This window comes from Oncorhynchus kisutch, linkage group LG2 (assembly GCF_002021735.2).
Source record: "Oncorhynchus kisutch isolate 150728-3 linkage group LG2, Okis_V2, whole genome shotgun sequence".
Lineage (NCBI taxonomy): Eukaryota > Metazoa > Chordata > Actinopteri > Salmoniformes > Salmonidae > Oncorhynchus > Oncorhynchus kisutch.
In genome coordinates, this window is record NC_034175.2 from 12,456,745 (window position 1) to 12,473,408 (window position 16,664).

At 41.8% G+C, this 16,664-nt stretch overlaps 1 protein-coding gene across 1 annotated transcript; it reads right to left on the bottom strand.

Annotated features, from left to right (window-relative positions):
• Window positions 1-1,081: 1,081 nt before the first annotated feature.
• Window positions 1,082-16,548, bottom strand: LOC109907691 (phosphatidylinositide phosphatase SAC1-B). Its single transcript, XM_020505812.2, has 18 exons — window positions 16,380-16,548; window positions 15,714-15,811; window positions 14,960-15,034; window positions 14,674-14,801; window positions 13,837-13,986; window positions 10,715-10,774; window positions 10,565-10,598; window positions 9,796-9,897; window positions 7,373-7,545; window positions 7,063-7,211; window positions 6,772-6,870; window positions 6,494-6,632; window positions 5,452-5,521; window positions 5,188-5,260; window positions 4,640-4,733; window positions 4,443-4,535; window positions 4,251-4,308; window positions 1,082-3,993 (listed from the first exon to the last, which is right to left on the bottom strand). Exons 1-18 carry the CDS (start codon window positions 16,406-16,408, stop codon window positions 3,857-3,859), a joined length of 1,761 nt encoding a protein of 586 aa, XP_020361401.1. The 5' UTR covers window positions 16,409-16,548; the 3' UTR covers window positions 1,082-3,856.
• Between the last annotated feature and the right edge of the window lie 116 nt (window positions 16,549-16,664).

The following is a 16,664-nucleotide window of genomic DNA, read 5'->3' on the forward strand; positions in this document are numbered from 1 at the left end:
AGTAACGTTACACAGGCGTTCTGTTAACGTTACGGCGAGAGCATCTGTGTCTGTTTATCACAGCTTTCATCACAGCTTGGATAAAGAGAAGGGTGAGGTGGCTGGTATCTGTTACATCTTGCTATCCTACTCCTCAGCAGATAAAACATTACACATTAAAGTTAGTCTCAGCAATGTGACATAGATGCAGAAAAATAAACAGCATAGTGGGTCAATTTCCGCAACAACTCAAAGAGAGTGTTGAAACGCAAGGCTCAACTTCCACGCTGCGAAGGGAACCTGTGCACATGCAGATACTGTGTGACTGTGTGAGAGCGATGTCTTGCATCTCACTCTTCTCAATATCTGCGGTCCTGCTAATGGCAAAATCATTTTCGCTGTCTACGTTTAATTATACTACAATGACAGCAACGCCGAAACACTATTGACTCTGCAACACAGTATCACATATTGTGAAATATACAAATGACCTATTCAACATTTGTCACACGAAAAAGTATAGCCTACTGCCTTTGAAATGCAATGAAAACTAAATTGTGTTGCGGACACAATTTTTTTTTTTTATAAATTATTTGTGATAGTTGGTTGACATTTCAAGGGAAAAGCACGTTAAAATTCAAGAGAACATTCTAATGAGATTGATCACTCAATATGAAAATTGACTGTTAAATGTGACCTTTCAGGTATTTTAAATGTCTCTAATGTCTACTTGTCAATGTTTCTTAATGTCTAATGTCTTTTTTGTTAAGTGTCAGACCCCAGGTAGACTAGCTTTCGTCATGGGGTCAGCTAATGTGGATCCTAATAAAATCAACATACTGACATACTGTGCCTCAGTGCATCATAGATGGAGGGAATAACACCAAGAGCAGGCTGTATATGCACATCCTCAAACTAAAGTATGAACATTTAAACTACTTTCTGTTGTGTACCAGCACTAGTAAGGGTGGGTACCACTTTGTGGCACTATGCCACCTAGGGAAAAACTTCCAAGAAAATAGTTAAGGGCAGTTCTGTTGTTTTCTGAAAAGAAATCAGACAATGATAAACCATTATCTAATAAACTGCTACACACATTCATAAACTACCCCCTAAAAGGAAATAGATTTTTATTACGGTACCAATAGTATTTTCCATATTGTCACTTAAAACTTAACCAGAAAACACTATGGACAATAAATATGCTACATTTTGTGTAAAATAACCATTTCTATAGAACAATATTAGGAAATGGAACAGAATGACTGATGACACATTTATTACACATTCTTGGACACAATGTTTTAAGTGACAAAAAAACACAATAACAAATTAAAATCCTGGAAAATAACACCCCCAAATTAAATCCTCTGATAAACAAAAGTGACAATAATATAGGCCTAGAAAACAATTCAAACTGGTCCAGCTTGTTTTCTTATTACTGCATTGAGCCAACAGTAGCAACCCATTTTCATTGGTAAAGCAGTCAAACCAAAAATATTTGTCAAACATGACTCAGCTTAAATAGCACATCATTCTTACAAGCATACGATGATTTGTCATTACATGAAATTGTATCTAGGTTAACATGGCACCTAAATCATCTGTTTAAAAACACAGATCAGCAAGAGACACTATGCTGGCCGATTCTTTTATTTGATAGGCTTATGGCTGATAATGCACAGCGGAATGTACTGTTGTCCATTTGCATGGCATCCTATGTATACCAAGGGTTATAGCTACAGCAAATGAGCCATTTCAATATGTAGCTTTGAGAAGCATAATAACCAACTTATGCTTCATCATAGTAACCATACCCCGATGTATTATTGGACCACTACATTTAAAGTTATAGGACATACATACTCTCATTGTCGTTTTGTACCACTACAGTTGAAGTGGAAAGACACATAAGCGGCAATATAATCAATTTAATATTACATACTTTAACATTCTCAGATCAGCAGATGCCACTCTGACAGCAGGTAAGGTAAGTGTGATCCTGTAATGATTATGTACACTATACACCAGGGTTGGGCTCAATTTCATTTCAATTCAGGAAGTAAACTGAAATTCCTATTCCAATTAAACATGTTCTCAATGCTTTTCAATGAGAATACAATTGTGAATTGGATTTTACTTCCTGAATTGAATTTATATGGAATTGGCCCCAATCCTGCTACTAAACACCCCGTCTCTTACCTGTCATAAGGCAGCATAATTTGACTTGGGGCTAGTGCTACAGAACAGCCAATAATCAAAGGATAAATAATATAGAGAAAGATTGTGTAAGAGAGAGCAACAGTTCACATTCCCATCCAGAGACACACTAAAACAAAGAAATGGTCATAGGGGACAAGTGGCATTTAAAATCCCCAATGCCCCATGAGACTTTGGTTCGTTTAAATGCCCAGTTCAGTCAAAAACTATATTTTCCCATGATTAATATATATTACCAGGTTGGAATAACACTGGGAAATAATAATGCTCTTCTAGTGTTAGAAAAGACTGCCTGAAATTTCAGCCTGTTTTAGTGGGATGGAGTTTTGACCTGCCTGGTGACGTCACCCGACAGTAAAAATGTGTTAATAAATGAATAAGAAAGATTTCCAAACCTCTCTGCCAATAACAGCTAGTTCAGTTTACCCCTCCCCTAAAACCATTCCCAGACAATTATTTTCTTTTCAACCATTTTAATTGAAAACAATAACAGTAAGGTACTTAGCGGTTACCCAGAAATGATTTGATATCGATATAAAAATGGCTGCATTTGGATCCATGCTTCATTATTAGCCTAGGTCTGGGCCTCGCAGTCTACTGGGTAAAGACAGATCCTACTCACTATAGCATATAGTTTGATGCTCCCTCACACCTTTTAGTTGTCAGAAACTAATGAGGATTTGTCTTTCCAGCTGTTTCATGAAGCTTTCCATCCCTGGGAAGACTAGACAGCCAAACATTCCTCTCGTCACATCTCAGAGGAATCCTCATGTGAAACCCTTAGAGTCTGTCTGTGCACTCAGAAGTGCAGTGATTGAGAATAGTATGGCCAGTTACAATGGCATTAATGGTGGTGAGGCACCATAACTAAAGAAGTTCGTCCCAAGTTCGGCCCATTCTCTCCCCAACTATTGGCCAGCTAGCACATTCTCTAGCTGACTGTTGGCCAGCTAGAAAATTCTCTCCCCAATCACTGGCCAGCTAGCACATTCTCTCCATGACTATTGGTGAGCTAGTTTTGGGATCATGGCTTGGGCTGGGCCGTCAGACAGCTGACATATTGGGTGCCAGTGGCTATCACACTAAGACACCACGTTCAGGTCGACCCTTCAGGGGCAATAACACAAACAATATGGCAACCAACAGAGAAAATATGACATGATGTAGCTAGAAGGCGACAAATCAACAAAAACAACGACAAAAAGGGCAAGATTTTTGAAAAAGTAGTTCCCGTGTCAAGATTGCTATGGCAACAACAGCAGTGCCAGTGTCCGTTCATATGCATTCCGTGCAGAAGGGTAACTGTGTTACCGTAGTGGGGTATTGTATCATAAAATCAGACAGTTTTCAGCTTATACAGTCAGTCTATGGACAAGGTTAGGGATCTTCCCCAGCCCCAGCCCAAACAATGTGCTTAGTGGTGTGGACAGCAGCAGGCCAGTGCAGAGCGAGTCCCTGTATGCTTCACAGCCCTACATCATACACCTGGCCTTTCTCTCACCCCATCCTCCTCCTCCTCCTCTTCCTCATGCCGTTGGATCAGTAATCAGTACAGGCTCCAGGCCCGCTGATGCTGAGGGAACGATGATGAAGAAGAGTGGGATGAAAAGGAAGAGGAGAAGTCTGTGGGGCGTAGCTGCTTTCCACACGCACACATTCAGTCCATCTTCTCCTTCTGGACCAGCTTGGGCGAGTCTACAAACTCCCGACCGTTGAAGAGGATGACGCCAGCCGTCACGAAGCTAGCTGTGCCCCAGAACAGCACATACGCCAGGGTCTCCGTCCACGTGTCACCTGAGGGGGGGGGGGGGGGGGACACTGAGGATCACTACGGGTAATAACTAAGTACCGAAAAAGTTCCCATTGATAGCACATACTTGCCTAGTCAGTACCAGTTCAGTACAAGTAGAAACAGTATTGTAAAATTAATGTGTTTATGGACCAAATCTTAACTTGAGATCGGTGCAGGTGTAACTAGAATTTTCAAATAAATTCCATGCCCCTATTAGGATTCAATGCAGAATTGACAAGGGAGTCCACTGCTGTCTTACCAGCCATGAGGAGGCAGATGATACACATGGAGAATGCCACAACCATGATAATGGGCAACTAGAGGGGGAGAGGGGAAACAGGAGTTAAATAAGATAACGGAATCTCAATCTACCACTTGTGACTGAAACCAACACATATTGTAGCCTATCAGTATACATAGCACTGATCAAGCCTAGCCAATCAGATCTCACCGTGAGGAACTTCCAGTCTTTGGTCTCGTGAAGGGGTGTGGTCATGTCTGCCTCATCAATGGCATAGTTACCCAGGAACAGATCAATAGAGTCCTGATGATCAGGAGAGATGTCTCAATTATCAGTTACCACACACACACACACACACGTCAAGGATTTACAAAACATGACTAATAACTGGCGCACACTAGACACACCTGTCTGAAGCCGTCTGAGAAGTTGTTCTTGTAGTATCTGATCATGGAGTTCCAGCCGTCCATCACCAGCCCCCATTGTGTCCTCTTCCCTGTTCTGAGACATGAGCAACGCTTCAGTCATCCCTGTCATAATCATCTCTCACACATACTACAAATAATCATCATCGTCATCCTCCACCCTTTCATTGAGCACACTCTTACTCAGAGTTGTCTTCCTGGTTATCACAAAAATCACAAGCAGAACATCCCTGTTCTTAGGGCACCAACATCCAGTAGGATGTTTTGATGTAGTTCATAGCCAATAATGCATGGCCAACTTCATGGGTGTGACTGACAGTGGGATGGTACTGTGCCAGTAGAAAGACAACTAGTTCTCTGTCATTGTATAATGGACAAGTTCTATTGGAATCCATAATATCCTCCTAAAGCCAGGTGAACTCAGTGACTTCCTGATGGAATGGAGTGCGTTTCTATGGAGAGAGCTAGTCCTGTGCCTTAGTTTGCTAATCACCAGAATAGCAAGAAACACGTGAGCCCTTCTCTCTCACCTTGTGAAGTCTGTCTTCAAGGCCCCTGTGCCAGCATACTGCTTGGCACACGCATTGGCATTGTCTGCCCACGCTGCAGCGAGCAAGGGTGAGAGAGGGAGAGGAAGAAAGAGAAGAAAAAAAAAAACAGATTTAGTCAGTGGAAAAAGGGGAGGATTTCAATCATGTTAAACCTAAGTGTTGGAATAATCTCATAAGGAAGACAATGCTGTGCTCGTGCTGGCAGAGGGGTAGGAAAGTGTGTAGATTTCAGCTGAGGATCACCATTTTTGTAGATCTTCTCGAAGTCGGCCTGATCTTCAATCCTCTGGCCCATGTGGAGAACTCCCAGTCGCTGCAGATAAACAAAGATGTGTGGTAAGATACTGCAGTGGCCTGACTACAGGGGGCAAGGCGGAACCAAGATGGTCGCCATCAGATTCAGCACTATTGTTTACCCGAAAGACCTTGATGCAACTTCACCTTCGTCACCCTGTGGGTCAACTAGCAGCCTTACTACACTATTAATAGATGTTTCAAAGACAGTTTAACCCACAGTGCTAAAAGAGTTTAATAAAAAACACAATGGTACCTGAAGTATTTATTGTACCTGGGTGACATGAGACCTGACCTTTTCACAGCCCACATAGGGTCAGATAACTAAACAGCCCACAGTCAAAGTCCACAGAGACAGCAGCTTTAGTCAGAGGCCTTCCCACATAGAGTTTGGGTTTTCCCCGTCTCTGTTATGTCCGTTTGTTGCTCATTTGCAAATATGGGTCAAGTGAGTCAAGGTAATGTAAGTTGTGAAACGTATGACTTTGTCAAGTCAAAAGGTCTATGTTAGGTCAAAATGGACGAGCTCCTCATAAAATGTCGTTTCCATTAAGATTTTTACCATTGTTTTTACAGAATGTAAAAGGGGAGGCTACGTCTACACCTTTATTGAACAGTAAAACTAAAACTCCTGAGGTAGAACACGGAGGAACATGACATTACTCATTATGCCAAAGACACAGAGAGAGTGAGTCTAGATGTGGTGAAAGTGTATAGATCAGGAATGTGAAACTCATTCCATGGACAGCCTAGTGTCTGCTGGTTTTTGGTTTTTCCTTTCAATTAAGACCTAGACAACCAGGTCAGAGGGGAGTTCATTACTAATCAGTGACCTAAATTCATCAATCAAGTACAAGGGATTAGAGAACCTGCTTCCACTTGGCCCTCCGTGGAATGAGTTTGACACCTGTGGTTAAGATGGATGTGGTAGAAGTGTCTAGAACTAGTGGGAGTGTCTATATATTGGACATGTCTGGTTGGTGGTTCCCACCTCCAGCTGTGACTGCAGTGAGCGTCGTGCCAGCAGACTCTGGATGACGTTGGTACGGTCCAGACAGTCCATGCAGTTACTGCGGAACATCCCTTCCTGTTGCACCAGAACGTTCCCATCCACATCAACCAGGAAGTACCTGACCAACCAATCAAACAATTTGATTCCTATTTGATATTACAATAACATTTGTCCCAAAACAAATCAGCAAACCACAGTCGGAGATGAACACACAGTACACAAACTCATCTCACCGGCCATGCAGACTAAATACTTACCCATACTCATCCTGCATCTCTGTCACCATATCGACTAAGATCTGCAGGCGATGCCACCTCATCCGACTGCATTCCTTGTGGAAGTCAAACGCTATGTACCTAGAGGTGCACGGTACAGGGAGAAAGGTATGTAAAATCCAATTAAATCATTTTCTTTAAGGGGTTATTTGGAGTTCCATGGCTTTAGACAGAATGTTCACCCCTACATTTTTTTTTATACATGAATGACGTTAGAAGAAGACGGGCATAGTGGGATCAGAATGAATGATGGGGAAAAGCTATAGTCCTTACTTGACCATGCCGTTGCCCAAGCTGGACACCATTTTGTCAAAGGCCTGTTCCAATTGTTTCTCTGAGCCTTTCTGGTCGATCAGATTTAAAATCACTTGCTTTCCATAAATGATGATCTGCGAGTCAAAATGCCTTTGGAAGCCATCCAGCTGTGAAAGCAGGACAATAAAAGGTAAGAAAGACTTGACTCAGTATAGTAATACTCAATATCACATACCTCTACTGTATTTAAATGACTACTACTACTGTACATTAAAATGTTTTTACATTTAAACATTGAATGATATGAATATTTTAACAGGTAGCTTACATGGTTGATGGTTTTACTGATCTGAGGTTTTGGTTTGTACTTGAGGTTGGGTCTTTGGGACCAGTAGAAGGGGATGGAGCCTCGGGTCTGTACGAATGAGGCCTTGCCCCCGCTGTACTGGACAATCTGCTCCGTCTCCACAAAGTTAGCTGCATGACCCTCTGAGTCAATGCCTGATGGACCAAATAGACATTATGTAATGATCCATCTGAGTGAGGAGTGTTTGACAGTAAAAATATAAAGAAGTGGACAGGCCAATATTTTCTGCAAAGGGCTGGAGTGTGTGCAGGGTTTTGTTCCAACCCAGCTGTAAAAAACCTGATTCCACTAATCAAAATATTGATTGAAGACCCAGTTAGCATATAACATTCTGAGAACCATGTGTTTCTTAGAGCTTAGCGAGAGTGTGGATGTCCTATGGTTATTTAGCAAAACATCTTCCCACAACTATCTGGGAATGGTGCAGGATAGTTCATGGCTTTGGAACATTCTCAGCACATTTAAGATACATATATAATAATGTTATTTACTTGGCATTTCATTACCTTAACAGAACATTTACTAAAAGTTCAAACATGGTTACATTGACTTTCAATGTTTGTAATGTTCTAGGAATGTTCTCCAAGTGGTTTGACATTGGGAATAATTCTAAACTCAAATGAACAATTTTGTATTTGTTAGAAAAATATATGGCATGCTAGCTCCATCCTGGTGGCGGAGTGGACTAATTCCATGGATCGAGAACAGAAGAGCATAGGGTTGAATCTCACTGACGCCATGCCACAATAAAAAATATTAAAAAGTTTGAATGATTAATGTCTAAGCATATGAATTTCCATGTGTCGCATCTGTGCACAAAACAGTTAACCCAAACTAAGATAGCAGTGTTAAAAGCCCTGTTGAAAGATTTGCTCAGAACGTTAATAAAACCTAACAAGAAAACTTTCAGGGAACCATAGTAAAACATTTAGAACATCCCTGCAAACAAATGTTTTTACTTTGACAGCTTTGCACAGCCGTGTCATTCTCTCAACCAGCTTCATCACCTGGAAAGCATTTCAAATAACAGGTGTGCCTTGTTGAAAGTTAATTTGCGGAATTTCTTTCCTTCTTAAAATAGCCAATCGGTTGTGTTGTGACAAAGCAGGGGTGGTATACAGAAGATTGCTCTATTTGGTAAAAGACCAAGTCCATATTACGGCAAGAACAGCTCAGTTAAGCAAAGAGAAACGACAGTCCATCATTACTTTAAGACATGAAGGGCAGTCAATACGGAAAATTGCTATGATGAAACTGGCTCTCATGAGGACCGCAACAGGTAAGGAAAATAAGGAAGGTAAGGAAGACCCAGAGTTACCTCTGCTGCAGAGGATAAATTCATTAGAGTTAACAGCCTCAGAAATTGCAGCCCAAATAAATACTTCAGAGTTCAAGTAACAGACACATCTCAACATAAACTGTTCAGAGGACACCGGGTGAATCAGGCCTTCATGGTCGAATTGCTACAAAGAAACCACTACTAAAAGACGTCAATAAGAAGGAGACATGCTTGAGCCAAGAAACACAAGCAATAGACATTAGACCGGTGGAAATCTGTCCTTTGGTCTGATGAGTCCCAATTTGAGATTTTTGGTTCCAACCGCCGTCTTTGTGAGACGCAGAGTAGGTGAATGGATGATCTCCGCATGTGTGGTTCCCACCATGAAGCATGGAGGTGTGATGGTGCTTTGCTGGTGACACGGTCTGTGATTTAATTAGTATTCAAGGCACACTTAACCAGCATGGCTACCATAGCATTCTGCAGCGATACGCCATCCCATCTGGTTTGCGCTTAGTGGGACTATCATTTGTTTTTCAAACAGGACAATGACCCAACACACACCTCCAGGTTGTGTAAGGGCTATTCGACCAAGAAGGAGAGTGATGGAGTGCTGCATCAGATGACCTGGCCTCCACAATCACCCGACCTCAACCCAATTGAGATGAGTTGGACCGCAGAGTGAAGGAAAAGCACCCAACAAGTGCTCAGCATATGTGGGAACTCCTTCAAGACTGTTGGAAAAGCAGTCCTCATGAAGCTGGTTGAGAGAATGCCAAGAGCGTGCAAAGCTGTCAAGACAAAGGGTGGCTACTTTGAAGAATCTAAAATAGATTTTGAATTTGTTTAACACTTCTTTGGTTACTACATGATTCCATGTGTGTTATTTCATAGTTTTGATGTCTTCACTATTATTCTACAAGAAGGAAAACCCCTTGAAAGAGTAGACGTGTCCAAACTTTTGACTGGTACTGTATGTATTACTGTTTGGCTGGAACAAAACCCCCTGCACCCACACCGGTCCACTGTGGAAAAGATTGTCCGTCATCCCTGCTCTAGTCAGAAAGCTCCAGTTAGACGTGCTGGTGGATGTGGAGTCCGTCACCTCTGACGTAGTAACGTACTCCAGCCCTGAAGCAGCTCCGCCTGGAGATGATGTTCCAGTCAAAGATCTTCCCATTGATGCAGCAGGACTTCATAACGATGACTGGACAACACATGGTTAAGGATAACACGGTCTTAACCTTTAAAGCCTAACTTTACCTCCTGAATTCAACCTTTCTCTGCCTCCTTCAACCTTTCAGAAAATGTTTTGGAGTTGGGCCTGCTGTGATGCTTAGAAACGTGGGCTCCATCACAATATGTCAATAGATCCACTTTCCATTCATTGTCTGTGAATACAATATCCCTAATTTCCCAATTATAATGTGACGTATATGGATCTCTAGCTCCCCCTTGTGGCTAAAGGAGAAAACCGCAAGTGAACTTCTATTGATATTCATGGTCTGTCAAACAGTTAAAGTTTTTGTCAGGGAAAAGAATGACAAGACTAATCCAGAGTAATGGGCTTTACATCCAGTCACTCAGACCGCCAAACCCCATGCAAAATATGAACGTAAAAATGACCATGTGATCTAGTGTGCTCCCATCACAGAGGGCAGATTTCCAACCAATGACAGATTACAGGGTTTAAACTGCAATGCTGTTTAACAGTTCATTCACTCTAAACAACCGCCCCGTGAATGACATCTCACATGGGTAATATCTGTTGTCTTACAGGAAGTGGTAATGAGGTCTTCCTGTTTATGAGAATTGAAAAGGAGGGAAAAGTCTTCATCTGGAGTTTGTAACAAATAAAAAACCTGAAAGGATACAGCCGTGGACAACTGGGAAAGCAAACCTGTGCAGCTGTCAAGAGAAGAACAGAGACAATGCAGTTTAGAAAGATCATAAGATCTGTACTGGAACATATTCATTTTATATTTACCACAAGTGGTTTTAACATGTGTCAGCTCTGTCCTTACCTCTGGCTGTGGCATGAATTCTCTCAACAGGTGACCATTCCACACAAACCGCTGATCTGCCTAAAATGAGGGCAAGAAAACAACACATCTTTATCATACCATTCAACTTGTTTCCACATGCCCTGCATAGGAAATGTCTGCATCTGGACAGGACACAAGTACAAACACATTACTCGTGTTTTCATGACTGTATCTCCAAATGGAAACATGTTTTTACATTATTGTCCTCCCTCATACAGTTGAAGTCAGAAATTTACATAAACTTAGGTTGGAGTCATTAAAACTCCTTTTTTTCAACCACTCCATGAATTTCTTGTTAACAAACTAAAGTTTTGGCAAGTCAGGTAGGACATCTACTTTGTGCATGAAACAAGTCATTTTTCCAATAATTGTTTACAGACGGATTATTTCACTGTATCACAATTCCAGTGGGTCAGAAGTTTACATACACTGAGTTGACTGTGCCTTTAAACAGCTTGGAGAATTCCAGAAAGTGATGTCATGGCTTTAGAAGCTTCTGATAGGCTAATTGACATCATTTGAGTCAGTTGGAGGTGTACCTGTGGATGTATTTCAAGGCCTACCTTCAAACTCAGTGCCTTTGTTTGACATCATAGGAACATCAAAAGAAATCAACCAAGACCTCAGAAAGAAAAAAATTGTAGACCTCGACAAGTCTGATTCATCCTTGGGAGCAATATCCAAACGCCTGAAGGTACCACGTTCATCTGTACAAACAATAGTACGCAAGTATAAACACCATGGGACCACGCAGCCGTCATACCGCTCAGGAAGGAGACGCGTTCTGTCTCCTAGAGATGAACGTGCAAATCAATACCAGAACAGCAGCAAAGGACCTTGTGAAGATGCTGGAGGAAACGGGTACAAAAGTATCTATATCCACAGTAAAACAAGTCCTATAGACATAACCCGAATCACCGCTCAGCAAGGAAGAAGCCACTGCTCCAAAACTGCCATAAAAAAAGACAGACTACGGTTTGCAACTGCACATGGGGACAAATATTGTACTTTTTAGAGAAATGTCCTCTGGTCGAATGAAACAAATTATAACTGTTTGGCCATTACAGCCATCGTTATGTTTGGAGGAAAAATAGGGGGATGCTTGCAAGCCGAAGAACACCATCCCAACCGCGAAGCACGGGGGTGGCAGCATCATGTTGTGGGGGTGCTTTGCTGCAGAAGGGACTGGTGCACTTCACAAAATAGATGGCTTCATGAGGTAGGAAAATGATGTGGATATTGGAAGCAACATCAAGACATCAGTCGAAGTTAAAGCTTGGTCAGAAATGGGTCTTCCAAATGGACAATGACCCCAAGCATACTTGCAAAGTTGTGACAAAATGGCTTAAGGACAACAAAGTCAAGGTATTAGAGTGGCCATCACAAAGCCCTGACCTCAATCCCATATCAAATTTGTGGGCACAACTGAAAAAGCGTGTGTGAACAAGGAGGCCTACAAACCTAACTCAGTTACACTAGCTCTGTCAGGAGGAATGGGACGGAATTCACCCAACTGCTTGTGGGAAGCTTGTGGAAGGCTACTCAAAACGCTTGACCCAAGTTAAACAATTTAAAGGCAATGCTATCAAACACTAATTGAGTGTATGTAAGCTTCTGACCCACTGGGAATGTGATGAAATAAATAAAATCTGAAATAAAATAGCTCTTATTATTCTGACATTTCACATTCTTAAAATAAAGTGGTGGTCCTAACTGACCTAAGACAGAGAAGTTTTACTTGGATTAAATGCCAGGAATTGTGAAAAACTGAGTTTAAAATGTATTTGGGTAAGATGTATGTAAACTTCCAACTTCAACTGTGTGTGTGTGTGTGTGTATATATACATATATACACACACACACACACACACACAATGGGGCAAAAAAGTATTTAGTCAGCCACCAATTGTGCAAGTTCTCCCACTTTAAAAGATGAGAGAGGCCTGTAATTTTCATCATAGGTACACTTCAACTATGACAGACAAATGAGAAAAAGAATCCAGAAAAATCACATTGTAGGATTTTTTATGAATTTATTTGCAAATTATGGTGGAAAATAAGTATTTGGTCAATAACAAAAGTTTTTCTCAATACTTTGTTATATACCCTTTGTTGGCAATGACAGAGGTCAAACGTTTTCTGTAAGTCTTCACAAGGTTTTCACACACTGTTGTTGGTATTTTGGCCCATTCCTCCATGCAGATCTCCACTAGAGCAGTGATGTTTTGGGGCTGTTGCTGGGCAACACGGACTTTCAACTCCCTCCAAAGATTTTCTATGGGGTTGAGATCTGGAGACTGGCTAGGCCACTCCAGGACCTTGAAATGCTTCTTACGAAGCCACTCCTTCGTTGCCCGGGCAGTGTGTTTGGAATCATTGTCATGCTGAAAGACCCAGCCACGTTTCATCTTCAATGCCCTTGCTGATGGTAGGCTTTGTTACTTTGGTCCCAGCTCTCTGCAGGTCATTCACTAGGTCCCCCCCATGTGGTTTTGTGATTTTTGCTCACCGTTCTTGTGATCATTTTGACCCCACGGGTGAGATCTTGCGTGGAGCCCCAGATCGAGGGAGATTATCAGTGGTCTTGTATGTCTTCCATTTCCTAATAATTGCTCCCACAGTTGATTTCTTCAAACCAAGCTGCTTACCTATTGCAGATACAGTCTTCCCAGCCTGGTGCAGGTCTACAATTTTGTTTCTGGTGTCCTTTGACAGCTCTTTGGTCTTGGCCATAGTGGAGTTTGGAGTGTGACTGTTTGAGGTTGTGGACAGGTGTCTTTTATACTGATAACAAGTTCAAACAGGTGCCATTAATACAGGTAACGAGTGGAGGACAGAGGAGCCTCTTAAAGAAGAAGTTACAGGTTTGTGCGAGCCAGAAATCTTGCTGGTTGTGGGTGACCAAATACTTATTTTCCACCATAATTTGCAAATAAATCCTACAATGTGATTTTTTCTCCATTTTGTCTGTCATAGTTGAAGTGTAACTATGATGAAAATTACAGGCCTCTCTCATTGTTTTAAGTGGGAGAACTTGCACAATTGGTGGCTGACTAAATAGTTTTTTGCCCCACTGTATATCCATCCCCTCATTCTCTCACCCTTTCCAGCAGGCTCATCTCCTGGAACTCAGGACTGGTGTTGGCAAGTCTCTGCAGAGTGTGGGTCAGGTCGTAGTCTGTCGCAAAGTAGAAGCCGTCTGTGAGCAGAACACTGTTGATCATGGACAGGAAGGCTTTGTTGTCCTGCATCTGATGGGGTCAGAGGTTAAAGATGGGTCAGGAGGCAGGTTGAAGAAGGAAAGCAAAACAATAGTTAGGTGGAACAGTGGTTAGAAAGTATCAGATGACCACTATTTTTCTAAAATAATATATACAAGGAATCTAAACTGAAATACTATAAATAACATTTCCTCCAACAGTAATTCAACTTGAATCCAACATAGAGATGCCCACTAATAGAGAAACACTTGTCTAGACTTGGGGACAGAACAGAGTGTTCTTGTAACAGCTACATGATGATGATACAGTCTGAAAGCAGTACTTGTTCTGTCTGTGAGAAGGGGTCTCGTTCTCTGACTGATAGACAGCTTTGCCCTTCACATACACTCGACTGTCTACAGACACACTGTCTGTCGTTGACTGGCTCCATAGCCAATTCAACGCAGGGCATTTATGTCAGCGCAGACGCCTAGCATTCTCTGTCCAATATGCTGCTTTCCTATTGGTCACATACAGGCGTGAAGGAAAGTGACTTCTGCAGCTAGCAAATAACCCAGAGTATCAGGCTAGGCTTTTTGACATCCACATCAAAACAACCCACTGTCATTAACAAGGAATCATTGTGAAACGCTCTCTTCTTGGCCTGAAACATCCACAGTCATGTTGAGCTTGGGTGCTTGTGGACTGGCACTGGGGCCCCAACTCACACCTTCCTACCTGGTTGTCTGTCAGGTGCAGCACAGTCTTCTTGTAAGAGATAACGTCAAAGTCCATAGCCTTCCACACGGCATGGCCCAACAGGTCACCCACCTTCTTCTTCTTTGTGATAACGATGAGGTACGTGCCTGTGGAGGGTAGGCAGAGGAGCACAGGTGTCGCTAAAGTAAACACTCACCCTGTTGAGAACATTTGTGTGTAATGCACAGGTAAAGTCTTCTCAATGGATAATTTTACTGGAGAGTATGAACTGACTCACGTTGAAAGAGTGCAAGATTGAACCTACCTGCCACCAGACGGATAGTTCCCATGATCCCACATATTGGCCTGGTGACCGCATGGGGAGGAATGTCCTTCCTCACTAGAGGGACAGAGACAAATAATCATTTTTTAATAAAAAAACAACAACATTTTAGTAATTTAGCAGACATGCTTATCCAGAGCGACTTATGAGTGCATATATTTTTTTGTTTTTTTGTACTGGTCTCCCATGGGGATCAAACCTATAACTCTGCTGTTGCAAGTACAGTGATCTACCAACTGAGCCACATCATTTTTTCATTGCCTTTATGATCACAAACCACCATTTGCTCATCTTTTCAGTTCGCTGCAACTAGCGACTGGAATGAGCTGCAACAAACACTCAAACTGGACAGTTATCTTAATCTCTTCATTCAAAGACTCAATCATGGACACTTACTGACAGTTGTGGCTACTTTGCATGGTATATTGTTTTCTCTACCTTCTTGCCCTTTGTGCGGTTGTCTGTGCCCAACAATGTTTGTACCCTGCTTTGTGTTGCTACAATGCTGTGTGTCATCTTAGGTCTCTCTTTATGTAGTTGACTCTCGTCGTGATGTGTGTTTTGGCTTATATTTTTATTAAATGTCATTTTAATCTCATCCCCACAGGAGGCCTTTTGGTAGGCCGCCATTGTAAATAAGAATTTGTTCTTACCTGACATGCCTAGTTAAATAAAATAATGTGGACTTTGGTCATCGTCATGATGAACGCGCACAAACACAGCGTACTCAACATACCGGTGAGGATCATTTCTGTAGACACCCTGTCAATGGACAATACATCATTGGAGCCGTCATCACATGCCTCAATGTAAAACTTCTCTGGGGTAGTGTGCCTATGGGGAGAGAGTGGGCACAGAGGAGAGAGATACAAAATCAGTGACCTTGGTAGACGAACATCTGGCATGGTGAATCCCGCCTTATACAAAGGGAAACAAACCATTGGCTTGATTTGGCAATGCTCAACATAGTGGCTAACGTCACCACAAGCTAGCTCACACATACTAGCTGGCTCAATGGGCTAACTAACGTTAACAGCTAAGCTAACTATTTTTTAGCTAGCTAGCTGCTTCATCAACAAGATCGATTGAATTCTACCACTCAATTAAATCGAAAGGCAGATGGCTAAATAAGTACTGTTACGGACAACACAACTACACATCATTGACATAACTGTAAACTATCTACAATACTGTAAACTGAAACAAATCCCGCATACGAATGACTGCAGCCTGTAATTGCATTTGAACGTTCGCTAAATAGCTTATAATCTGCTAGCCAGCTCTAGACGTGCACCTACGCCAATTTTCTCTCATCAGAATATGGCAATTTTTTTCAGAAAAGTTGTCATAGCTAGCTTCTGAAAATAAAAGACTGAAAACGATATATATTTTCAAGACTTACAGGTTGAATTTCTCGTAGGCGGTCGCCATCTTTAGAGGAGGTCTGACATAGTGACTTGCCAATGAATGCGCACATTGTATATTATGGCTGGACCGGAATTCGCGTCCAGGGTCAGACAATTAGCGTCGTACTTGCAAACTATGATAAAGTACAGGCAGTTACTTATTATGTAGCACACACAAATACATTATTTGATCAAAGTTACAGTTTAGTAATCCTACTATTACTCTACGAATCCTCATTTCAGATCATGATAACTTTATAACTTTATAAGGCAACAGTTCT

Excerpts from the sequence above, each read along its gene's own strand:
- LOC109907691 (XM_020505812.2), bottom strand. The coding sequence starts at position 16,408 with ATGGCGACCGCCTACGAGAAATTCAACCT. Across the intron at positions 9,898-10,564 it reads TTTCCCAGTTGTCCACGGCT|TCATCGTTATGAAGTCCTGC; the intron begins GTATCCTTTCAG and ends TGTGTTGTCCAG. Across the intron at positions 4,734-5,187 it reads TTGAAGACAGACTTCACAAG|AACAGGGAAGAGGACACAAT; the intron begins GTGAGAGAGAAG and ends CTCATGTCTCAG.